This window comes from Coregonus clupeaformis, chromosome 8, assembly GCF_020615455.1.
Source record: "Coregonus clupeaformis isolate EN_2021a chromosome 8, ASM2061545v1, whole genome shotgun sequence".
Taxonomy (NCBI): domain Eukaryota; kingdom Metazoa; phylum Chordata; class Actinopteri; order Salmoniformes; family Salmonidae; genus Coregonus; species Coregonus clupeaformis.
The window spans coordinates 12,922,375-12,950,140 of record NC_059199.1 but is presented as its reverse complement, the minus strand read 5'-3'; the positions used below and the strand labels follow the sequence as shown (position 1 = coordinate 12,950,140).

General features: G+C 42.8%; 1 protein-coding gene across 1 annotated transcript; it reads right to left on the bottom strand.

Moving 5' to 3' along the window:
* Positions 1-81: 81 nt before the first annotated feature.
* LOC121571161 (tetraspanin-5-like) lies at positions 82-27,766 on the bottom strand. Its single transcript, XM_041882492.1, has 10 exons — positions 27,408-27,766; positions 17,447-17,497; positions 12,429-12,575; positions 11,417-11,587; positions 5,572-5,697; positions 4,951-4,998; positions 4,592-4,708; positions 3,408-3,469; positions 1,101-1,146; positions 82-940 (listed from the first exon to the last, which is right to left on the bottom strand). Exons 1-9 carry the CDS (start codon positions 27,486-27,488, stop codon positions 1,134-1,136), a joined length of 816 nt encoding a protein of 271 aa, XP_041738426.1. The 5' UTR covers positions 27,489-27,766; the 3' UTR covers positions 82-940; positions 1,101-1,133.

Here is a 27,766-nt window from a genome sequence, read left to right as displayed (position 1 = left end):
TCCATCTGAGGGACTGGCAAAAGCACCATTGACCAAAACATGAATGCGTAATGGAGTCTGACATAGAAAGAGGATGCCAAATCACTTTCTGTCTTGTCCCTTCTTTATTAGCAATTATTAATAATTAGCACTAACAATGTCAACAGGTCAACAAAAATAAAGACCTGGGTCAAATACATTGATACTTGAAGTGTGCTTGATTTAGCTTGTCTGTTACAATGGAACCAATCAACTAGTCCCAAAAGTGCAAACTCTTGCTAAATCAAGCCCACCTCAAGTATTTGAAGTACCTGTATGTATTTCACCCAGGTCTGGTAGAAATGCCATGAAATATAACGAATGCCCATTTGTGCCACAAAAACGCTTGAGCCGACAAGGCTACAGCAGTTCAAAGCAAACGTGATTTGAAGGCTGCGACTACTGTAGATTTGCATTCTAGCACCATTCCTCTCTTCCCTAAGCTCAGTGTCGCCACAAATACAGCTACCATTTTACTGTTAAAAATACCTGTCAATAAAAACTTCTGTACATCATCATGAAATGAGAATCCTTGCCATTGTGATAGGCATGCAGTGCATTTACAAACACCCCCCATCGCCAAAGTTTTTTTTTGTTTTCATTATTTTCTGTACATTTCTACACAGTGTTTACCACATGGATGGAACCCCATGGAACAAAAGGGATGCAACTTTCCCAAAATTCCCAGGTTTTCCAGAAATCCTGATTGGAGGAATCTTCCAACCGGGTTTTCTGGAAAACCTGGGAATTTGGAGAAAGTTACTGGAATTTTTCAACCCCAAACACATCTTTAAAAAGGATCAGAATGTGCCAGTCATCATGAAGGAATATGGTGCAGGTGGTATCAGGAATCATTCCCAGTTCTAGCAGGCTTCTAGCATCTTTTGATGCTCCGAGACTGGCGTAGCCATGCTGAAGAGACCTTAGGACAAACAGACATCAAGGTCAGACACAGCTCTTAAAACAAACTAATCATAGTCCCAGTACTACTGGGGCCAACCTTAAGAAAACATGGTTGTATTTGCGACAAAAGTGCACTATAACCATTACGCTCAGCTAGGTGACTTGGTAGTGATCCTTACCTGTGCGTTCCTGGGTGAAGACGGGCCGCGACATCAGGTAAATAAACTACACAGAAAGAAAAAGGAAGGTTTAAAACATGTTCCTTTTATTACATAAGAGCAAAGCCAGGGAGGTGGTGCATTCAGAATGCCTGAAGTTGTCAAATGTTATCAAGTGTTTTTCAGTCCCACTCTGCTGCATATTCAATAGTGTTCACAATACTCTGGAACCACATGTTAAATTCAATTTAATTTACATTTGAATTTTCGGTGAACATGTAATGCATCCTGAATACACCCCTGGTGGATACATTTGGTGGGAATTGGGCAGGGAGGCAAAGAGTGATGGCTTGGCTCAGGGCATCAGTGGCCAAAGGATTGGTGGAGGGATCTGAGGGAAGTTGGGGATTTATTCTGAAACTGTTTCCATTCTTCATTATCACAGGATCTGGGTTGAACTGATGGGTGAAGGAAATGGGTCATGTCCTTAAATCTATTGGCAGACTGCCACCAACAGTGAGCTAGTTAAGCCTCCATCTTAGCCTGACATTTTGGTTCACATACCCATATGAATGGTATACGTCAGGGATCATCAACTAGATTCAGCCGCGGGCCAATTTTTTTCTTGAGCGGATGGTCGGGGGCCAGAACATAATACAAAAATATATTTTTAGACTACCAATTGACAGCAAGAAGCCTAAACGGATATAATATTTGACTAAAACAATCATTTCAAACCTTGACTACATTTGGGAACATTGTCCTGCGTAGGGTTCCATCTTTCGGATGGGACGTTAAAAATGGGGGATTTTACGTCTGTGGTCATTAAAAATCCCAATGGCGCTTATTGTAAGAGTAGGGGTGTTCACCCCGGTGTCATGGCTAAATTCCCCTCATTCCTGATTGGCATATATCACTCCTCACCTGTCCACCTGATAGCTGATGTGTGGTGAGAGTTCGGGCACAAAAATGGTCGCCATGCATCACTGTGGTGGGTGCAGCTCATTGATGGTGGATGAGGTGAGTTTCCCCCTACTATGTAAAGCGCTTTGAGTACATCAGTTGGTAGAAAAGCGCTAAATAAATCCAATCAATTATTATTTATTATTATTATTTGTATACGATCACATATGTCCCTCTATTATGCGTGGGAATACTTGGGAACAGATTTCCTAAATTAAAATCACTTAAGAGCTGATTTCCTGGTGTTTTTACAGTCTTATGCCCAACAATGAAAAATGTTCTTTTTTTTTTTGCTCAGAAAACTTGGGGGGCCAAATAAAACACAATCGATCTATAATCCTAATGTCCCTGCCAGAGTTGTAATCCCTGATACTGATCTGGGGCTACTTTGTATTAATGTTAACAGACTGTTATCAATGAAAAGGGGCTCTTGCAGGGTCTGGGCTGTGGTAAATCATTCACTACACAGTGACTACTACTGATTCACTGAGGACAACACCCATCGGCTACAGTTCATACACGCTCGCGAGCACGTTCCTCACGCGTAGTATGCAGACCCTTTCTTTCCAGAGTGAGGCGGGGGGTCGGTGCATGGAGAGAGAGAGGGCGGGGGCACTCTGACGAAGCATGGGGGAGGAAAAATGAAGCGTGAGTTGGCATGGCGATGGTGTGACAAAGTGGCATTGTGACACAGCTACCCTGCCAGGGATGTGGACGTGGGGGTTGGCATGAGTGAGTGGGGGGGGGGTGCTGTGCTTCTGTCTCCTAGCTGAGTGGCCAGCTAGGAGTGGCAGAGCGCAGAACCTTTGCGAAATGACTCATTCAAACTAGGAGGTTAAGTTAGGTACCAGAGCAAAGTCAAAGAAACTACACATAAAAGTTATACTCTGGATCTAGGCCGATTATGTATTTGAAAAACTAGTAAGAACCTTGTAAAATGCAGATTTAGTGGTTACAATCATCAATACTGTTGAACTTCTTTCTTCATTTTAAGAGTAGGAGTTCAATTCCACCATTTTCTAAAATGTCTTTCACCATTGTTACATTTACAGAAGCTTGATACATATGGCGCAATATCTTCTTACTTCATTCTATGCCAAATATAATGAAGCACTTTTTCTAAAATACTGTCTGGTTTTGAAAATGTGATTCCAAATTCCCTCGTCAAAGGATTTCCATGACGTAGTAGTGCAAGTTTAGTCTACATGGTGGCACACTTAGATTTTCAATGCTGCTATGTCTATGGAGTGTCAAAATCAATAATGAATCCAGTTAATAAAAAGTTGTAGGGAATGAGGAAATACATAAGATGTGATAGAATGAACTTGAGAGACGTTAATTTGAAGTATTTGATATTTTTCTCACCAGCTTGCTCTCACAGCTTCGATGTCACTGACTAAGTTTTGTGCCAAGCATATTCCAAATATCTGTAAAAGAAAGATAATTATGAATGTGATGTCTGTTGTAATTAAATGATGTTTTCATTAGCATAGAAATATACAGTACCAGTCAAAGGTTTGGACACCTACTTATTCAAGAGTTTTTCTTTATTTTTACTATTTTCTACATTGTAGAATAATAGTGAAGACATCAAAACTATGAAATAACACATATGGAATCATGTAGTAACCAAAAAAGTGTTATTCAAAGTAGCCACCCTTTGCCTTGATGACAGCTTTGCACACTGCCTTTTATTGCAGCTGTGTAATGGTCATGCTGTTTAATTAGCTTCCTCATATGCCACATCTGTCAGGTGGATGGATTATATTGGCTAAGGATAAATTCTCACTAACAGGGATGTAAACAAATTTGTGCACAACATTTGAGAGAAATATGCTTTTTGTGCATATGGAACATTTCTGGGATCTTTTATTTCAGCTCATGCATGAAACATGGGACCAACACTTTACTTTGCAATTATATTTTTGTTCAGTGTATAAATGTTTATATTGTCACATACACTGGATAGTTGCAGTGAAATGTGTTGTTTTACAGGGTCAGCCATAGTAACCAGTGACTGAGTCACATGCAAGCTTCTCTGCTCTTCTACAATACTTATAGCATATACACAGTGTACAAAACATTATGAACACCTGCTCTTTCCATGACAGACTGACAAGGCGAAAGCTATGATCCCTTATTGATGTAAATTGTTAAATCCACTTCAATCTGGGGAGGAGACAGGTTAAATAAATATTTTTAAGCCTTGAGACATGGATTGTGTATGTGTGCCATTCAGAGGGTGAATGGGCAAGACAAAATATTTAAGTGCCTTTGAACAGGCGCACCGGTTTATGCCAAGAACTGCAATGCTACTGTGTTTTTCACACTCAACAGTTTCCTGTGTGTATCAAGAATGGTCCACCACCAAAAGGACATCCAGCCAACTTGACAACTGTGGGAAGCATTGGAGTCAACATTGGCCAGCATCCCTGTGGAACGCTTTCAACACCTTGTCACCCTGCTGAGACAAGTTAATGTTCTGAATCGGAGAGTAGCTGGCCCTTTCTACAATAGGCTGAAAGTAGTGAAATAAATGTTTCTCTCACCTGTAACAACGCAACTCCTATGAAGATCCCAGCCACTACTGTCAGGTTGTCCTGTAACCACTTCTCAAACTGTGGCACGCAGCCTTTCACATGGATGTAGGTCTTCTGTTCTGCGTCCTACAACAAGGGACAGTAACATGTTTATTAGAGGGAGCTCGTTAGCCTGCAAATGGCATATACAACCATATGTGATCATTCATTATATAACCCTTTTATAATATAATTTGACTTTCTATATTCTCAGAAATATCTCTTAGACGCCATCATAATAAAGGCCACTAACTATATCAAGGAAATATGTAGAAGGAAAAAGGAAGGCGGTAGAGAGGGAAAGAGGAGAGAAATGGAACAGCACTCACCGTTTTGGCTCGTACGTCATAGCCGCACTGTGTGTTTATCACATCCTCCTAATGAAGAGAAATAGAAGTGTTATCAGAAAAAGCAGATGTCAACTGTCATCATAACCCTGACAACCACTGATAATACCACTGACACACATGACCATTTCCTGTTCAAAAGATGGACCGTTTTTTGGTCGGACAATCATCATCCGTTGTCATTCAGCCGGCAACGGATGACTCCCAATTAAAAAGTATTGGCTCTATCTGAAAATCTCGGACACAAAATCCCAGTGTGTTGGCGCCCTTAACTTTGGTGCCAGTCTGAGAAATGGGTTTTGCCGTCTCATAGATACTGTCATCGGCACTAACCAAATACTGGAAAACCATGTAAATCTGTATTTTCAGTGACTACAGTACTCATTCATTTCAATGTATACAGATGTAGGATCTTCATTTGACCACTCTTTTGTTGCAGAGAATTTTCCTGCACAGTAGGAAATGCAAACTTGTAGTGTAGTTGAGGTTAAAAAAGGCTTCTAAAGTTTGTAATTTCCACTTTAAAATGTCAGACTTGACTTGTCGAACCCCATGACCCATGTCTCTGACCAACCCTCCCTAGCCCCTGTGAGAGTTCCTTACCGCAGGGTCCTTGGTGCAGCAGGAGAAGGGGACCCCACATTTCTCTCGGCTGGGGTTGGTGTCCGTGCAGTTAAAATAGATGTTGAGGTTCCAGTCGTCTGCTCCGAATGCGCCGCAACAATCCCACTAAGGAGAAGAAAGCAGAGAAGAAGAGAACATCAATAACACATCCATGTTTTTTTAACCTTTAATTATCCAGGTCCCATTGAGATCAGGATACCTATTTTACCCCACAACACATGCACACACACTGCTCTTCTGCAGCGGTATCATACATTGTGAAAACAAAGAGGTCCAATGTTTAGAGGGGATAACCTTGTATTGAATTCCTCTCTCGTCTCACACAGTATCAGTGTGAGACGAGAGAGTGTGACTGACAGAGATTGGGGAAGGCTTGACAACAATGCCCGTATTCACAAAGTGTCTCTGAGAAGGAGTGCTGATCTAGGATCAGTTTTGCCTTTCAGACCCTAATGAATAACAAAGGGGGGTGAACTGATCCCAGATCAGCATTCCAACTCCGAGTTGCTTTGTGAATAGAGGCCCAGATGGAATACGATCTGGGAGTCATATGGTCAGTGTCGCCACAAGCGTCTCTGCCAACCAGTTGGCTACACTAACAAAGGCCTGCCACTGAATAGAGAAACTGACTAAGACCAATCCAGCTCCAGAGAGGAGATTCTACTCAAGAAAGCCCTTGTGAATTCAATAAAAATGTGGGCTAAAGCATATCAAATCATTTACTGTAACAATATAAGAAACCTGAGTGACGATTTTAAGACACATTCTTAAGTGAAGCAAAACAACTTTAATGAAGACTTTATGAATAATGTATTACAGTAGATCATATTTAATGTTTTATTACACAGCAAGCTGTTGCACTGTAAGTAATTCAGCATAACTCTAAAATGGTAATCTCACAAGCAGGGTAGGCTTAATAGCTTTAGCACGTAATAATAATTTGACGATGTGATTAGCAGCCCAATAAGGAAACAGGGTTTAGCTAGTGCTGGGGTAAATTCTCATTAGCCATCCACTGTTTAGCTCCCTTCCTTTTCATTTTGTCTGTATAAAGGCATTTATAGGTCACATTTAGGTCATAGGTGCTTAAGACTATGATTTGTCTTGAGAAGTACATACCCTTTACACACAGAGCAATACAACATTTTCCAAACACATTTGAAACAAGCTGGAACAAATATAGGGATCAATTATGATACACATGTACAACATTATTAATTTGACACACAACCTAAGTACAGCAGGTAGTAACTGCAGTTTCACAGCAATCTAATGAGTTCATTGATTAGGTTCAAGAGAGACAAATACCAGTAGACACTGAGGCCCTCAAGGACTTGCCCTCTCCTGCAATATCTACTGTAAGTCTTTGAAGTGTTTAAAACAAGCAATCTCGATTTCAGTAACTTAGCCTATGGAGGCCACAGTTTGTTTTGGTTCCAGTGTCCCGGGTGGGTGGAGATTTCCCTTTAGTGCCAGTGGTGGCTGGTGCCACCAAATTGGAGGACGGGCTCCTTGTAATGGCTGGAATGGAATAAATGGAAAGGTATCAAACACATGATTCTGTCACATCCTGTTTCCATGTGGTTGATACTGTTCCATTTATTCCATTCCAGTCTTAACTATGAGCCTTCCTAGCTTCCGCAACAATTACAGAATCCATACTCCTCTACCTCATTGCCAAAGGCAATCAAATATGAACACCACCACTGAACACCTGCACTCATTTAGCTGCTCTGTGAATGTTCCCCCATGTATCTCAAGTGTGATGAGAGAGTTGCAGTCCTCTTTTACCTGTCTCAGGTTAGAGCACTGATTCTCTGGTTTGTCACATCTCAACCCAGAAACTGTTAACTTGATGTCTTTACGCCCTTGGGATCCACAAAGTACTCTGATCGCCTCCTGTGTCAGCCAAGTGCAGTACAACTTTAATATCTTGAGGAGGAATGTGGCTCGTCATTAAGGCTTCTGATGCATAGTTTGAATTCAGTGAGAAATTGCATCCCGCTTAAAATGGAAGACAGTCTCTGACTATCTGACCAGTTGCATAACCAGTGATTTAGCAACCCGCAGCACTCTATGGTGAGACCTTCGGCCAAAAGATTTTCAGAGATAAGATTTGCCTGACCATCTGCATCAAATATTGTTACAGTTACGGTCTTCTCTGGCAAGCCTCGTCTTAGAACAAGAAAACACCATGGCTGTCACGCCCTGGCTCTGGGGACACTGTTATGTTGAGCCAGGGTGTGTAGATTCTATGTGTTTGTGTTCTGTGTTGTAGTTCTAGTTGTTTCATTTCTATGTTGGCCAGTGTGGTTCTCAATCAGAGGCAACGAGTGTCAGCTGTTGCTGGTTGTCTCTGATTGGGAACCACATTTAAACAGGCTGTTTTCCCACAGTAGTTGTGGGATCTTGTTCCGTGTTCCTAGTAGGTTGTGTTTGAGCTAAGGACGTCACGTTATCGTTTTGTTCGTGTTATCTTTCAGATTAAATAAATATGTTTGCATTCAACGCTGCGCATTGGTCCTCTGTTCCCGACGATCGTGACAATCCTCTACTGACGGAATGAGGTCAATATCCATCCAGGATACCCGGGCCAGGTCAGTTAGAAAGGCCTGCTCACTGAAGTGTTTTAGGGAGCGTTTGACAGTGATGAGGGGTGGTTGTTTGACCGCGGACCCGTTACGGACGCAGGCAATAAGGCAGTGATCACTGAGATCCTGGTTGTAGACAGCTGAGGTGTATTTAGAGGGTAAGTTAGTCAGGATGATATCTATGAGGGTGCCCATGTTTACGGATTTAGGGTTGTACCTGGTAGGTTCCTTGATAATTTGTGTGAGATTGAGGGCATCTAGTTTAGATTGTAGGACAGCCGGGGAGTTAAGCATATCCCAGTTTAGGTCACCAAGCAGTACGAACTCTGAGGATAGATGGGGGGCAAGCAATTCACTTATGGTGTCCAGGGCACAACTGGGGGGTCTGTAGCAAGCGACAACAGTGAGATACTTATTTCTGGAAAGGTGGATTTTTAGAAGTAGAAGCTCAAATTGTTTGGGCACAGACCTGGATAGTATGATAGAGCTCTGCAGGCTCTCTCTACAGTAGATTGCAACTCCACCCCCTTTGGCAGTGCTATCTAGACGGAAAATGTTGTAGTTCGGGATGGACATTTCTGAATTTTTGGTGGCCTTCCTAAGCCAGGATTCAGACACAGCTAGAACATCAGGGTTGGCAGAGTGTGCTAACGCAGTGAATAACTCAAACGTAGGGAGGAGGCTTCTGATGTTAACATGCAAGAAACCAAGGCTTTTACGGTTACAGAAGTCAACAAACGATAGCGCCTGGGGAGTAGGAGTGATAATGGGGGCTACAGGGCCTGGGTTAACCTCTACATCACCAGAGGAACAGAGGAGGAATAGAATAAGGATACGGCTAAAGGCTTTAAGAACTGGTCTTCTAGTGCGTTGGGTACAGAGAATAAAAGGGGCAGATTTCCGGGTGTTGTAGAATAGATTCAGGGCATTATGTACAGACAAGGATATGAGTACAGTGGAGGTAAACCTAAGCATTGGGTAACAATGAAAGACATAGCATCACTGGAGGCACCGATTGAGCCGGTCTCCGCGTATATGGGGGGGTGGGACAAAGGAGCTATCTGCGGCAGGTTGAGCGGGACTGGGGGCTCTACAGTGAAATAGTACAATAAGAACTAACCCAAACAGCAATAGGCAAGGCATATTGACATGGGAGAGAGGCATAACACAATCACAGGTGTTATTCGAGAGAGCTAAGACAACAACTGGTAATGGCGATGAAAGTTTGCGCTGAGGCTAAACAGATAAACAGGATGGGGTACCGTGTAAAGGAACAGTCCAGCAGGCATCAGCTGTGTAGCTGAGTGATCATGAGGTCCAGTGAACAGCAATAGGTGAGTCCGGGAGCAGTTCGTAGGCTGCTACAGCACAGGCGAGCAGGAGGCACGGCTGTTGATTGCGTGTGCTAGCGGGCCGGGGCTAGCAGATGGGTCTTCGTGGTCGTCGCAACGGGAAGCCTGTTGAAACCACATCAGACAATTACGTCGGCAGACCAGTCGTGATGGATCGGCGGGGCTCCGTGTCAACACTAGGAGGTACCGTCCGGTTGACAGAGAGGTAGATACCTGGGAGATGGGCCTGGCTCGAGGCTAGCTCAAGGCTAACTGGTGCGTGCTTCGGACAGTGGTGATTAGCCAACAACAACAGCCATTTGGTTGCAGCTAGCTAGTTGCGATGATCCGGTGTTAAGGTCCAGTGATTCAGTGATTCCGGCAGAAAATCCGATATGCTCTGGGTCGATAGCACGCTGTGTGCAGGCCACGGACAGTGGTGAAGACCGCTGACGGTGGCTAATAGCAAGTAGCTAGTTAGCTGGTTAGTTTCAGCCAGAGGTTCTTGATAAAAGGTGTAAAGAAATAATAGAATCCGTTCCACATTGGGTGAGATGGGTTGCAGGAAAGTATATTTAGTTAAAGGATGGAAAAGTGAGGTAGAGAAATATATATGATAAAGACAAAGAAACTGGCTATTTAAACGAGGACACAACAGAATACACGACCGCACTGCTACGCCATCTTGGAACCTCTCCAGTTAACTGTTAATAAACAATTATTCATTTAAGATTGACTTCAAGTGTCCCATGTGTAGAATTTCCACGACAACAGCATGATCATTACACAGGTGCACCTTGTGCTGGGGACAATAAAAGGCCACTTTAAAATGTGCAGTTTTCCAATTGACATTTTAGTCATTTAGTTTTGTCACACAACACAATTTCACAGATGATTGAAGTTTTGAAGGAGCGTGCAATTGACATGCTGACTGCAGGAATGTCCACTAGAGCTGTTGCCAGATAATTTAATGTTAATTTCTCTACCATAAACCACCTCCAACGTCATTTTAGAGAATTTGGCAGTACGTCCAACTGGCCTCACAACCGCAGGCCACGTCTAACCACGCCAGCCCAGGACCTCCACATCCGGCTTCTTCACCTGCAGGGTCGTCTAAGACCAGCCACCCGGACAGCTGATGAAACTGAGTAGTATTTCTGTCTGTAATAAAGCCCTGTTGTGGGGAAAAACGTATTCTGATTGGCTGGACCTGGCTCCCCAGTGGGTGGGCCTATGCCCTACCAAGCCCACCTATCCCGCCCAGTCATGTGAACTGTAACTCAGTAAAGTTTTTGAAATTGTTGCATGTTGCGTTTATATTTTTGTTCAGTATATTTTAAGAATCTTGTGCTTGGTGGTATGAGCTCTGTGGCAAATTGCAGATTGTAGATTCAACCCATTGAGCTCTGTGGCAGATTGCAGATTTAATCCATTCCTTGATTGCGAGGGATATTGAAGATACTACGGTAGATTCTCATGTCATGGATAAAAATATTATTTTTACGAAAACTGTTAAGAGGGCTACACATCAGAGGAGAATCGTCATCTATTGTAGGCCACCCCACATCCCCTTTTTGCTATGGAAACATGGTATACGTTGCCAAGGCATCAGGAAATGTGAGTGGGGCTAGCAGGCTCCCTCACACTCACTCACTCACTCACTCACACACTCACACACACACCTGCTCCTACCCCCGCACCTTACAAGACCAACTCTTCACCTCACTCAAACCAGAGCTCCATGGAATAAATGGAACAGTATCAAACACATTAAACATTTGGAAACCACGTTTGACTCAGTTCCATGTATTCCATTGCAGCCATTACAATGAGCCCATCCTCCTATAGCTCCTCCCACCAGCCTCCTCTGACACACATGCACACTGATTTTCAAACGCGTACATATTCCTGAGTGAAGTCTATGAGGTTCTGGAGGTCGATGTCGTCACGGTACGCCCGGATGTTATTATTGATGAAGAAGTTGAGCTGGTCCTTGATCCAGTCCTTGAAGGTGAAGGCCAACACTCCAGCTGTCAGCTCCAGGAAGAAGATGATCCCCAGGAACACAGAGAACTGGAACAGAACAGGGGGAGTAAAGAGGGGTCATGTGAGCAAACAAACATACGACAAAGCTGGGATTAAGTGTTTCCATTCCTGGGGGATCTAGATGGATCCAAGGGGTGTATATTTTTGTTCTAGCCCAGCACTAACACACCTGATTAATCGGCTAAGCAGAGGATGCTCTGTAATTCTGTCATAGAAGGGACATAGAGGGCGGGTCTCCTAGACTCAGATTAAGCCTACTCATCATGGACTATAGTGTGGGACAGTCCCGGAATAGGCTTAATTTGAGTCCAGGAAACTGTCCCCATGGGTCTGGGGAGAGAGTGGGAGTTCAAGGTGGAGTCAATGATGTATATAAAGACATATAATGATAATACTAATAATGCATAGGTTTTATATAGCGCTTTTCATGGACAAAGACATATACACTCCCCTCTGTATTTATTTAGACAGTGAAGCGAAAACCTTTAGTTTGTGACTCCAAAATGACACAATACATTATTCACCATTCAGTTCCTATTGGGCACAACATAATCCGAAACACAACCAAAACAAACTGCAAATGCATCCAACAAGTTTGCAGTCACAAGCTTGATGTATGGGACCAAATACTAAACTTTTGACTACTTTAATACAATATAAGTGAATTAGTCCAAATACTTATTAAACCTTCAAAAGGAGGGACTACATGTATGACTGTCACCTCATATGAAAGATTTGATCTCAAATCCCAACTGCTGGAGTATAGAGACAAATTAAATAAATATGGAGGGGAGTGTATATTCATATATGTGTTTATGTCAATGTCTAAGGGGGGAGCCGATTGGGAGTAAGGGGATTGTGGACATACAAACTTGAGCAGGAAGGTGTTTTCCCTCAGCGCTCCGATGCAGCCGGCAAAGCCCAGGATGAACATGACCCCTCCCGTCACCAGGAAAAGCCAGACGGGGTCAAAGCCCCCCAGGTCTGTGATGGACGAGATGTTGGAGAGAACACCCTAGAGAGAGAGAGAGAGAGCGAGAGAGAGAGAGAGCTCCAATGTGTTAACAGTGAGCACGGTAAGAATGGTATGCTTTGCTACTCTTCCAGACACGAGGGCGGTCCAAGAAAAATACTGATTGTCTATTGTACTTATCGGATCATTTCTTTGTGTAATATATACACTACATGGCCAAAAGTATGTAGACACCTGCTCGTCGAACATCTCATTCCAAAATCATGGGCATTAATATGGAGTTTTTCCCCCCTCTTTGCTGCTATAAACAGCCTCCCTCTTCTGGGAAGGCTTTCCACTAGATGTTGGAACATTGCTGCGTGGGACTTGCTTCCATTCAGCCACAAGAGCATTAGTGAGGTCGGGCACTGATGTCGGCCGATTAGGCCTGGCTCGCAGTCTGTGTTCCAATTCATCCAAAAGGTGTTTGATGGGGTTGAGGTCACGGCTCTGTGCAGGACAGTCAAGTTCTTCCACACCGATCTCGACAAACCATTTCTGTACAGACCTCGCTTTGTGCACGGGGGCATTGTCATGCTGAAACAGGAAAGGGCCTTCCCCAAACTGTTGCCACAAAGTTGGAAGCACAGAATCGTCTAGAATATCATTGTATGCTGCAGCGTTAAGATTTCCCATCACTGGAACAAACGGGCATAGCCCGAACCATGAAAAACAGCCCCAGACCATTATTAATTCCTCCTCCACCAAACTTTACAGTTGGCACTATGCATTCAGGCAGGTAGCCTCCTCCTGGCATCCGCCAAACCCAGATTTGTCCGTCGGACTGCCAGATGGTGAAGCGTGATTCATCACTCCAGAGAACGCGTTTCCACTGCGCCAATGGCAGCGAGCTTTACACCACTCCAGCCGATGCTTGGCATTGCTCATGGTGATCTTAGGCTTGTGTGCGGCTGCTCGGCCATGGAAACCAATTTCATGAAGCTCCCAACGAACAGTTATTGTGCTGACGTTGCTTCCATTGGCAGTTTGGAACTCTGTAGTGAGTGTTGCAACCGAGGACAGACGATCTTTACACGCTACGCACTTCAGCGGTCCCGTTCTGTGAGCTTGTGTGGCCTACCACTTTGTGGCTGAGCCGTTGTTGCTCCTAGACGTTTCCACTTCACAATAACAGCACTTACAGTTGACTGGGGCAGCTCTAGCAGGGCAGAAAATTGACGAACTGACTTGTTGGAAAGGTGGCATCCTATGATGGTGCCACTTTGAAAGTCACTGAGCTCTTCAGTACGGGCCATTCTACTGCCAGTGTTTGTCTATGGAGATTGCAAGGCTGTGTGCTCGATTTTATACACCTGTCAGCAACGGGTGTGGCTGAAATAGCCAAATCCATTCATTTGAAGGGGTGTCCACATGCTTTTGGCCATGTAGTGTATATGAGACCTTACCCAACTAGCACATTTGGCTCTCTGGAAGTTGTGGGAACTAAGTTTTTGGTTTCCCATTGGTTCCGGGAACGAAGCCATATGTTTCCTGAGCGGTAAAACAGAACGTTTTTTTTTTACATTCTGAGAACAGATGTAAAACTTTCGCTTGTTCTGAGAAAATATGTTTTTAGGTTGCAGGGAGGTTCTAAAAACGTTTTACTATGGTTCACTGCAAGTTTTCGTGGGAGGTTTTATTAACGTTCTGAGAACAGAAATGCTAGGTTATTTGAAGGTAATTAAGTAATGTTCTGAGAACATTCTCTAAATGTTATGAATGTCTTGAACAAAATGTAAAGGTTATTTGGAGGTTTTTGAATAACTTCCTTAAAACTTAAACTGAATGTTACAATAAGACTTCTTGCTTAAGTTAATAGTTTTGAACTCCAAGCACAGATAGGAGACATGGAAATTCATTAAATTAGGCATTAATCATGCTAAGACGTTTCTTTTTTATTGTGGCACGGAAACCGTGAGATTCAAACCTCTAATCTTCTGTTTTCTATCCATGGAGTTAGTCCACTGTGCCACCAGGATCGAGCTAGCATGGCAGTTTTTTTTTTACTTATACAAAGCTGTTAATTTTAGTTTTTCGACCCCATTTCAAAGGAAACAAGCACTCATTAAGATCAGGTGTGGCCAATTAGTGGCTGCAGCAAACACAACTGAACACACTTAACAAGATGGAGGATAGAGAGAGTTGTATTGACGCTGAGAACGGAATGTACAGTGCCTTCAGAAAATATTAATACCCCTGGACCTCCACATTTTGTTGTGTTACAGCCTCAATTCAAAATTGATTAAATATATATTTGTCTCACCTATCTACACACAATACCCCATTATGACAAAGTGAAAACATGTTTATAGAAATGTTTGATGTAAAAAATAAAAATTTACAAATTGTACAATTTACATAAGTGTTCACACCCCTGAGTCAATACATGTTTAAATCACCTTTGGGAGCGATTACAGCTGTGAGTCTTTCTGAGTAAGTCTTTAAGAGCTTTGCACACCTGGATTGTACAAGATTTGCACATTATTATTTTTGAAAATTCTTCAAGCTCTGTCAAGTTGGTTGTTGATTATTGCTAGACAGCCATTTTCAAGTCTTGCCATAGGTTTTCAAGCCGATTTAAGTCAAAACTGTAACTCGGCCACTCAGGAACATTCAACATAGTTTTGGTAAGCAACTACTGTGTATATTTGGCCTTGTGTTTTAGGTTGTTGTCCTGCTGAAAGGTGAATTTGGAAAGCAGACTGAACCATGTTTTCCTCTAGGATTTTGCCTGTGCTTAGCTTCATTCCGTTTCATTTTATCCTAAAAAGTCCTTGCCAATGACAAGCATACCTAAAATGTGGAAACACGGTGGAAAAAGTCAAGGGCTGTGAATACCTTCTGAAGGCACTGTATATGTTTTTTAAATAGCATTCTTAGAACGTTCTTTGAACGTTACTAATGTTTTCTTGTGGCTTTTATGGAAATGTTTCTTAATGTTTAAATGGAATTGTTAAAGTAATGAAATACCAAGAAAATAACTTTAAAGTTCCTTAAATGTGCTGAGAATGTTCCAAAGCCAAGAAACTACCCTGCACCATTCCCAGAATGTTGTGGGAAGGTTGTATGGAAAATAACCATATCACAACCACTCTCTCACCGAGCTCTAAGAAACATATGGTTCTCAGAATGTTATGTGCTAGCTGGTTATGTTCTGTTCTTACTGTATATTGTACTTCTTATGGAATCATTTCTTTGTGTAATATACAGTGAGGTAAAAAAGTATTTGATCCCCTGCTGATTTTGTACGTTTGCCCACTGACAAAGAAATGATCAGTCTATCATTTTAATGGTAGGTTTATTTGAACAGTGAGAGACAGAATAACAACAAAAAAATCCAGAAAAACGCATGTCAAAAATGTTATAAATTGATTAGCATTTTAATGAGGGAAATAAGTATTTGACCCCTCAGCAAAACATGACTTAGTACTTGGTGGCAAAACCCTTGTTGGCAATCACAGAGGTCAGACGTTTCTTGTAGTTGGCCACCAGGTTTGCACACATCTCAGGAGGGATTTTGTCCCACTCCTCTTTGCAGATCTTCTCCAAGTCATTAAGGTTTCGAGGCTGACGTTTGGCAACTCGAACCTTCAGCTCCCTCCACAGATTTTCTATGGGATTAAGGGCTGGAGACTGGCTAGGCCACTCCAGGACCTTAATGTGCTTCTTCTTGAGCCACTCCTTTGTTGCCTTGGCCGTGTGTTTTGGGTCATTGTCATGCTGGAATACCCATCCACGACCCATTTTCAATGCCCTGACTGAGGGAAGGAGGTTCTCACCCAAGATTTGACGGTACATGGCCCCGTCCATCGTCCCTTTGATGCGGTGAAGTTGTCCTGTCCCCTTAGCAGAAAAACACCCCCAAAGCATAATGTTTCCACCTCCATGTTTGACGGTGGGGATGGTGTTCTTGGGGTCATAGGCAGCATTCCTCCTTCTCCAAACACGGCGAATTGAGTTGATGCCAAAGAGCTCGATTTTGGTCTCATCTGACCACATCTGAACACTTCCACCCAGTTCTCCTCTGAATCATTCAGATGTTCATTGGCAAACTTCAGACGGGCATGTGTATGTGCTTTCTTGAGCAAGGGGACCTTGCGGGCGCTGCAGGATTTCAGTCCTTCACGGCGTAGTGTGTTACCAATTGTTTTCTTGGTGACTATGGTCCCAGCTGCCTTGAGATCATTGAAAAGATCCTCCCGTGTAGTTCTGGGCTGATTCCTCGCAGTTCTCATGATCATTGCAACTCCACGAGGTGAGATCTTGCATGGAGCCCCAGGCCGAGGGAGATTGACAGTACTTTTGTGTTTCTTCCATTTGCGAATAATCGCACCAACTGTTGTCACCTTCTCACCAAGCTGCTTGGCGATGGTCTTGTAGCCCATTCCAGCCTTGTGTAGGTCTACAATCTTGTCCTTGACATCCTTGGAGAGCTCTTTGGTCTTGGCCATGGTGGAGAGTTTGGAATCTGATTGATTGATTGCTTCTGTGGACAGGTGTCTTTTATACTGGTAACAAGCTGAGATTAGGAGCAATCCTTTTAAGAGTGTGCTCCGAATCTCAGCTCGTTACCTGTATAAAAGACACCTGGGAGCCAGAAATCTTTCTGTTTGAGAGGGGGTCAAATACTTATTTCCCTCATTAAAATGCAAATCAATTTATTACATTTTTGACATGCGTTTTTCTGGGTTTTTTGTTGTTATTCTGTCTCTCACTGTTCAAATAAACCTACCATTAAAATTATAGACTGATCATTTCTTTGTCAGTGGGCAAACGTATAAAATCAGCAGGGGATAAAAAAAAAACATTCCTCACTGTACATAGACATCATTGTATGTTCTTACAGGGTTCTTATGTTACCCAGTTTCACTCACCTTCTCATTCCAGGCCCATAGTCCAATCCCCAGGAAGGCCACACCGAGCAACTGAAAGAGAACAGACAGACAATAAGTAACATTAATAATCACTTAACAAACCTCAGGGAGATACCCAAAGGGTGAAACCTCTCCCTCCTACACTCAAGTTCAGCTTTGTTGAAATTCCTGGAGGATGTATTATCTTTCAATTTCACCTTTGACTCTTACAAAGGTTCCCTGCTGGGGCCTCAATGTTCTTCAGTTACATAAACACACAACTCACATTACTTCACTTTCGAGTACTAAATTGCATGTACATCTTCAATTGCGTAATCTAAACAGGAGTCAAGGATCAACAAGCAGGAATGTACAATCCTCCTGAGGAGTTTCTTCACCCTTAATAAGTGGCCTGCAATGTCTGCAAATAAAGAAATCATTGGTTAAATTTGTTGGCCGATTTTTACATTTGACATTTTAGTCATTTAGCAGACGCTCTTCTCAAGAGCGACTTACAATTAGTGCATTCATTTTAAGATAGCTAGTTGAGACAACAACACATCACAATCATATCAAGTACATCTGATACGATTGGGGGATGTAGGGGGAGCCGTGATAGTTATTTAAGAAACTCTTCAGAGAGGTAGGGTTTCAGGCGTTTTCGAAAGATGGGCAGGGATTCCGCTGTCCTGACTTTAGGGGGAAGCTTGTTCCTCCATTGGGGTGTCAGAACAGAGAAGAGCTTTGACTGGGCTGAGTGGGAGCTGCCCTCCCGTAGGGGTGGGACGGCCAAGAGACCAGCAGTGGCGGAACGGAATGCTCGGGTTGGGATGTAGGGTTTGAGCATAGCCTGAAGGTAAGGAGGGGCGGTTCCTCTTGATGCTCCATAGGCAAGCGCCAGGGTCTTGAAGATGATGTGAGGTTCGACTGGATGCCAATGGATGGGTGGAGGAGCGGTGATCAACCGTGATGGAGAGGTCTTGGAGCGAGCAGGCCTTCCCTGGGAGGAAGAGCAGCTCTGTTTTGTCAAGGTTGGCCATGAAGTGGTGGGCCGACATCTGGGTGTTAGATGGGTAGTTGAGTGTCATCCGCATAGCAATTATAGGAGAGACCATGTGAGGATATGACTGGGACGAGTGACTTGTCAAGTCCCAGTCATAGTGCAAAGGTGCAAAGACAAAATAGGATTTTAATTTTGAAGCCCTTTAAATTGTAGGTTTGTCTCGGTTTGACAGAACTAAAGGTAGGCTTGGTGGTAACATCTAAAACCACTGTCTCAGGGTAAGTTGAGGGGGAGAAAGAATTGCCTGTCTATCTGCCTGCCTTCCTGTCTAAATGCCTGTCTGCCTGCCTGACCGTCTGTCTATTCTCTTTTTCTGCCTGTCCATCCTTCTGCCTGTCTGTCTGTCTGAGAGGATGCTGTGGGGTGGGGGCCGGGCGTCTGGAAGTGGACTGAAAGCCGGGGCCAATTCAAACGACAACAACAGGAAGTGAACGGGACAGGCCCAAGCTCTCCACCCTTCCAGCTTGTCTTGATCAGGCAATGTCAGCCAGCTCTGTTTATCTCTGCTTGTCCTATAATGCCACTGAATTATACAAACAAACTACTGCATCTACCGGCCAGCAACAAAGGACACTGGGAGAGTGGCCATTGCACCCCATCTGGCTGCAGTCTGGCAACGTTTGCAAGCTATTTACTCCATCCTGAACAGTACTGATCTCCTGTCAGTGCACCAAGAGCCACTTCATGTGGTTGTAATACAGAGCTGTTGGTTAAGAGTTGGTCTGAGATCAGAGGCTAGGGGAGAGTACAAAGAGGGTGCCACAACCAACAGAGATGTGTGGCTACATGAGCTGAGCTGTAAAGAGGAGCAGGACACCTTCGTTCGATGATGGCAGGGACCCCACTGGGCAAAAACTTGTTGAATCAACGTTGTTTCCACGTCATTTCAACAAAAACATTCAATGTGATGACATTGAATCAACGTGGAAAATGAATTTGATTCATCAACGTAAGGGAATTTAGTCTTTTTTTCACCCAACTTTTAACCTAAATCCAATGACATTGAATTATTTTGTTGATTTCATGTTGAATTCACACAAGTTGACAACTCAACTAAATGTAAATCAAAACTAGACGTTGAACTGACGTCTGTATCCATTGGGGCAGAATGAGCAGTCCTATTTATCCTGATGGCCTGAACACCCCAAGGGCTTGGATCAATAGGCTGTACTATCACAAGAAACAGCTATGCCTCGCCAGCTGGGGGCTTCACACTGTCAATAAACACATACACGTCACACACACACACACATTCAGACATGCAAACATTCATGCAAGTCACAAATGGAGTGATATACATGCATGCCTACACACAGAAATGTGGTAGCTTGATGTTCTCATACAAACACAGAAACCCCAGCTGTAACTCAAACATACGTCCCAGTTAAAGCAACCCTTTCCCAGCTCTGTTACCGACTACAAGTAGGCCCTAATATTTGTGTATGTAAACTGAGGGGTTTTGCAAATATAACTAAAGACTATAAGGGTGGTTTTGGGTAACCTGGTCCCAGATCTGTTTGTACTCTTGCCAACTCCATTTCAGTCATTGTCCTGCCAAAAATGATAGCACAAACAGACTAGGTTTTGGGGGACAATTACATCAATGTCCAGAAAAAAATGCTAGGTGATTCCTAAGAACAACCTAGTTACTAAGTTCCTTCTCCTCGACTACGAGCCTTCTCCTAAAGGCATCAGTTATCGTGACGTCAGAGAGGACATTGACCTGTCACTCATCTCAGCATGGCTCACGGTCACATATAGCCCTGCATGACATCACACCAAACATACCACTGTAATAGCTGACCCTGACAATGTCACTGTAACAGAGTGGGAGGCAGAATAAGCTGTCACACCCCCCCAATCAGTATTATCATTACTGTATAATTACAGTTGAAGTCAGAAGTTTACATACACCTTAGCCAAATACATTTAAACTCAGTTTTTCACAATTCCTGACATTTAATCCTAGTAAAAATTCCCTGTCTTAGGTCAGTTAGGATCACCTCTTTATTTTAAGAATGTGAAATGTCAGAATAATAGTAGAGAGAATGATTTATTTCAGCTTTTATTTCTTTCATCACATTCCCAGTGGGTCAGAAGTTTACATACACTCAATTCGTATTTAGTAGCATTGTCTTTAAATTGTTTAACTTGGGTCAAACGTTTCCGGTAGCCTTCCACAAGCTTCCCACAATAAATTGGGTGAATTTTGGCCCATTCCTCCTGACAGAGCTGGTGTAACTGAGTCAGGTTTGTAGGCCTCCTTGCTCACACACGCTTTTTCAGTTCTGACCACACATTTTCTATAGGATTGTGGTCAGGGCTTTGTGATGGACACTCCAATACCTTGACTTTGTTGTCCTTAAGCCATTTTGCCACAACTTTGGAAGTATGCTTCGGGTCATTGTCCATTTGGAAGACCCATTTGCGACCAAGCTTTAACTTCCTGAATGATGTCTTGAGATGTTGCTTCAATATATCCACATAATTTTCCTTCCTCATGATGCCATCTATTTTGTGAAGTGCACCAGTCCCTCCTGCAGCAAAGCACCCCCACAGCATGATGCTGCCACCCCCGTGCTTCACGGTTGGTATGGTGTTCTTCGGCTTGTAAGTACCCCCTTTTTCCTCCAACATAACGATGGTCATTATGGCCAAACAGTTCTATTTTTGTTTCATCAGACCGGAGGACATTTCTCCAAAATGTACAATCTTTGTCCCCATGTGCAGTTTCAAACCTTAATCTGGCTTTTCTATGGTGGTTTTGGAGCAGTGGCTTCTTCCTTGCTGAGCGGCCTTTCAGGTTATGTCGATATAGGACTAGTTTTCCTGTGGATATAGATACTTTTGTACCTGTTTCCTCCAGCATCTTCACAAGGTCATTTGCTGTTGTTCTGGGATTGATTTGCACTTTTCACACCAAAGTATGTTCATCTCTAGGAGACAGAACGCGTCTCCTTCCTGAGCGGTATGACGGCTGCGTGGTCCCATGGTGTTTATACTTGCGTACTATTGTTTGTACAGATGAACGTGGTACCTTCAGGCGTTTGGTAATTGCTCCCAAGGATGAACCAGACTTGTGGAGGTCTACAATTTTTTTTCTGAGGTCTTGGCTGATTTCTTTTGATTTTCCCATGATGTCAAGCAAAGAGGCACTGAGTTTGAAGGTAGGCCTTGAAATACATCCCCAGGTACACCTCCAATTGACTCAAATTATGTCAATTAGCCTATCAGAAGCTTCTAAAGCCATGGCATCATTTTCTGGAATTTTCCAAGCTGTTTAAAGGCACAGTCAACTTAGTGTATGTAACCTTCTGACCCACTGGAATTGTGATACAGTGAATTATAAGTGAAATAATCTGTCTGTAAACAATTGTTGGAAAGATTACTTGTGTCATGCACAAAGTAGATGTCCTAACCGACTTGCCAAAACTATAGTTTGTTAACAATAAATTTGTGGAGTGGTTGAAAAACTAGTTTTAATGACTCCAACCTAAGTGTATGTAAACTTCCAACTTCAACTGTATAGTCATTGTTTTGACTTCATGACAGAGACAATGGGGTTAAAAGTGAGAATAGAAAGTAAGCTGTATTTTCATATATTTACATTTGAGTCATTTAACAGATGTTATTATTCAGAGCGACTTACAGGAGCAATTAGGGTTAAGTGCCTTGCTTAAGGGCACATCGGTCAATTTTCCACCTGGTTGGCTTATGGATTCGAACCAGCGAACTTCCGGTTACTAGCCCAATGCTCTTAACCATGAGGCTACCTGCCGCCCTACACATGTTGACTCACTGTGGGAAGAGAATAATGGTGTTAAATCTCAGGTTGTTCAATGCTGTATCAGAGCCACCTCATGGCCGACACACACTGTGGGATCATGTAGTCTAGATATGGTTGGTTTCCTGTGCGTTTTGAAGCACCATCTGCGGATCTAGGGAAAAGAGAAAGTGGGACTGGTCCTCTGGGTCCCATTTTGAATGTAACCTGGTCGAGGGAAGAGAGAGCATGATAAATGAAGTCACCCTAAATAATGTAACCCATGTAATAGATACATTAGGTTAGGGTATCTTTTCTATCTGTATGATTGAACGATAGATTAGTCGTTACTTAGACTAGTACACATAAATATCAGCTATTTGTTTATGAAAAGTGTGTGAATTATAACCATCTCTGTAATGAATTCTCCTTTCAGCCATTGAAAACAAGACGGGTGCAGCATTGGCGCAGGAAAACGCATACGGTCACTTCTTTAATTCCCTGAGATTACATTGCTTATTAAAATGGTTGGCAAGACCTGATAGCTTTTCCAAAAACCTAGAAACATTCAAATGTAGGTAACTTGACCTGACGATGTCCCCAACATTTTCTGGAGGGTCTTTTTCACAGCTCACATAAATATTGCAGTGGCGCCATATGTCGGAGTGCAAGCTCATGCTGTTTCTATGGCGACGCCTCTAGTGTCTAGATTGGTGGAGGGGGTGCCGGTGAAGTTAACTGGGCCGCTGGGGGGCACAGAGCTGAGCACTAAGTGTTGAGCTAGGGGAGAGACATTGGGAAAACAGGTCCGCCAATACGCATGTGTGTCAAATCAATACATAGAGAGAGACATCCCAAAAGGCACTGTATAAGGCACCCTATTCCCTACATAGTGCATTACTTTTGACCAGGGCCCATAGCGCTCTGGTCAAAAGTAGTGCACTATCTAGGGAATAGGGTGCCATTAGGGGGGCAGACATACAGTAGGCTACACAGATTCACACTCCTTGGTTGGACTGAGAGTATTGCTTCAGAGATTATTCACAACGAGACAAATCCATATACTAAAACAGTCAGACACTATATCAGAACATATGAAAATGTGAATATCTCCAAGGGCCAGAGGATAAAAGCTGGTACTGATTCAAAACATCAATTTCAGAATTTTTCCAACACTCTTGGGGGTCTAGGTCTAAACTCACATGGATAGATTTAAGAGACGAGGAGGATTATCATACTGTATAAAGCTTTAGCCACATTTCACCCACACTCCTCTTTGTGTCCATAAATATTTAACACATTTAACTAGATATACTGATGTGAAAGTGACAAATTACACACTAACCCTTTGGTTTCCATGGTTCTTGTTTTGTAAAGACTCCAATTGTGTAACATGTTACCCCGAACTTCACCAGACACTGTGAGGTCCTCCAGAGTTTGGTCCCACAGTGAGAAAACTATTACAAAAACACCCCAAACAATGTTTCTCCTGGCTGCGGTTCTGTTACTACAGCGGTGTCCAAAGCCTTCATTTATCCACTGGCCTTCAGTTCATTACAGTTCCATTAGAACTTTCTGTAATGTTGATAGAATGTAGTGTAGATACAACTTTTATACAATGCAAATATTGACTTCCAATGCCAGAAAACACAACATTATTTGGGTTATAAATTATCATGTTAAAAAGTGGTTGAGTGCATTCAGTGAGTTACAACATTTACATTTTAGTCATTTAGCAAACGCTCTTATCCATAGCGACTTACAGGAGTCTTGCTCAAGGGCCTTGCTCAAGGGCACAGACAGATTTTTCACCTAGTCGGCTCAGGGATTCGTACCAGCGACCTTTCGGTTACTGGCCCAACGCTCTTAACCGCTAAGCTACCAGCCGCCAAAAATCGTGATCAACTATGTGGTCACACAATATATGGAAATACTGAATGTATGAATTACATTGGGCAGCATATGAATGTGTGTCTACAAGGTGAACGTTTTTGAGAAGGTGTTGGATCAGATAGAATATGCGATGACAGAAAGTTTCAGGCTGACACTGCACTCATAATGCCATTGAAAATGTAGCAATCAATTATTGACACAACCTCTCTTCAGTGGCTCTGCTCACTAGCTCCATTGATAAATCTGACATCATACCCACCTATGTATTACACAATGCACTGTACCCTCCAAAGACATTTAAATTGTAGTCCTGTAGTTTATCAAAGCTCTCTCACACACACAGGCTATACCGTTACATCTGGAAGACAACGGGCAACAGTAGAGGTGATCTCCCACTCTATGGTTCTAGCCTTCTGTATCTCAGCAGCAGATATGCATTACCCGTAAAGACCTTAACTCTTCACCAGCATCCGCATTAATCTCAACATCAGCTTTACAAAAAATATTAAAAGCACATTGCACATATTTTATAGGCCTAAGCATGCCAGCGACATGGCTACATTCCAGGTGCAGGTTTACTAACATGAAAGGTTAAACAGGCACTTGCAGACCCATCACTGAAGACCTCACTAATGGTCCAACTATTAGTAGAGCACTGGCTCTCACGGTCATGGACATGGTCAACGGTACTGAAAGCAGACAATGGTGAATGGTACGGACTTTAGGAGGGTGGTCAGAGGGAGGGGTGGAGGGAAACAAAGCCGATGGAGGGCGTTGAATAGGATTACATTAGCACTGAATTGACCAGGAAACCGGCCTGTCGGTATCCATTCGGCCAAACTCCTGTGAGCCAGAATGAGACCCGAGAGAGTCACATGACCTCGACGTGACGTCATTTGAATGGGACAAGGGGAGAAAAGCTCTAGTCTCCTATTCCCAGTCCAAAACCAGACAGAGCCAACAGAAGAAAAACACATAATAGGAAAAGTTTGCCATTTTTCATCCTTCAAGGAAAGACATTGAAGAGCGAAATTAGATTATCCGAGACATACGGTTATTATATGACAATGTTATTATTTGTCCCTCTGGATATGAGAAGTTACTATTAAGCTCAGGCTTGTGCATTTCTCCAAGAGGGCAGTTGAAACTAAAGGGGAATAAGAAACACAGACATGAGTCCAAAACATGTTCTCCCAACAATAGAATCTGAGAGGTTTAGTCAGTACATTTTTCCAGCTACTGAGTATTCTATAATGAGCTCTTCCTGTCTGAGATGAAGTCCCTCAAATAATGGTTGGAGCTTTAGAAGCTATCCTCCTTTTTCAGTGTGTACTGTTAGTCCTACACTCAATGGTAGGCTATAATTCAGTGCTAATGTAATCCTATTCAACGCCCTCCATCGGCTTTGTTTCCCTCCACCCCTCCATCTGACCACCCTTCCAGACTCACATTAAGAATCTCCAATCCAAAGTTAAATCTAGAATCGGTTTCCTATTTCGCAACAAAGCCTCCTTCACTCATGCTGCCAAACATGCCCTCGTAAAACTGACTATCCTACCGATCCTTGACTTCGGCGATGTCATTTACAAAATAGCCTCCAACACTCTACTCAGCAAATTGGATGTAGTCTATCACAGTGCCATCCGTTTTGTCTCCAAAGCCCCATATATTACCCACCACTGTGACCTGTACGCTCTTGTTGGCTGGTCCTCACTACATATTCGTTGCCAAACCCACTGGCTCCAGGCCATCTATAAATCACTGCTAGGCAAATCCCGCCTTATCTTAGCTCATTGGTCACCATAGCAACACCCACCCGTAGTCTGCGCTCCAGCAGGTATATCTCACTGGTCATCCCCAAAGCCAACACCTCCTTTGGCCGCCATTCCTTCCAGTTCTCTGCTGCCAATGACTGGAACAAATTGCAAAAATCTCTGAAGCTGGAGACACTTATCTCCCTCACTAACTTTAAGCATCAGTTGTCAGAGCACCTTACCGATCACTGCACCTGTACACAGCCCATCTGAAATTAGCCCGCCCAACTACCTCATCCCTATATTGTTATTTATTTTGCTCATTTGTACCCCAGTATCTCTATTTGCACATCATCTCTTGCACATCTATCACTCCAGTGTTAATACTAATTGTAATTATTTTGCACTATAGCCTATTTATTGCCTTACCTCCATAACTTGCTACATTTGCACACACTGTATATATATGTATTTCTGTTGTATTTTTGACTTTGTTTTGTTTTACCCCATATGTAACTCTGTGTTGTTGTTTTTATCGCACTGCTTTGCTTTATCTTGGCCAGGTCGCAGTTGTAAATGAGAACTTGTTCTCAACTGGTTTACCCCTGGTTAAATAAAGGTAAAAATAAAATAAAATAAAATAAAATAAAAATAGTTTCGCAGTAGATGTGAGACAATTCACTAATTGGCCTAGTCACAATTAGATTAGGTGTGTTAGTGTTAGGTGAACAATAAACTGTCTTGGAATGGACATTCAATTAGGCCTAGCCTACTTTCTTACGCATTTACTAACAGGCAAGGAAGAAGTGAGTGGGAATTGAATGAGACAGTTGTCTGATGATGATATATTGCATATTCATGCAACATTTGCATGTGAGGACAATAAGCTTTTCACGCGTCACGTACGTGAGTTGGTCACGACAAACAAGGACAGAAAGCGCATTACCGGGGACATTGGAGAGTGTAGGTGACTTTACATTTTAGTCATTTAACAGACGCTCTTATCCAGAGCGACTTACAGTTAGTGAGTGCATACATTTTTCACACTGGCCCCCCGTGGGAAACGAACCCACAACCCTGGCGTTGCAAGGGCCATGCTCTACCAACTGAGCTACAGGGGACCTTTAAATTAAAAAGTGTTCCGAGTAGCAGCCTATGTGAAGGCTATTGGGAATGTCAACAAATCAGAATAAGCGAGATAAAAAGCGCTTGTAATGCATATCAACACAAACAAAGTGGTTTGCTGCTATTCACAAATCGAACGATCACATTTGAATGTTTATTATCGGCTATTATAGCCTAATGTTATAGACCTAGCTAGCTTGTGAGGCATTCGTCGTAAAATCATAAATGGGAAAATTGACAAATTATCATTAGGCTATTATATTATCATTTATGAAGCCATTTCCTCTAGATGGGCCTACTGTTTAATTTAACAACATGGATTCAAGATTGCCCAATTAAAGACAATGAGCGAGACAAATATAGCTAAAAGAAAAACACACTTACCCAAAATATTATGTTAAATCCAAAAATAAAATATTTGATGCAGCAACTGACTTCATGACCTTTAAAATGTTTTCCTGACATACTTGAATTTCATCAACATACAGTAGGCTTCATAGGCAGATAAATCAACTCGATCATAGGCAGGTTCAGCGCTTCGTCGATCCAATTCTTGCAACTTGCTGCCTGCTTGATTCATCCAAATAAAAGAAACATAACGTAGCCTATCCCTCGATATGGTTGTCACACTGATAAAAGTAGAATAATGCACAATCTAACACAGGAAAGAGCAACAAACGTCAACCTATTCACTAGGCTTTGTATTTAGATCTAACTGACCAGTATTCTGCCAGCAGCACAAA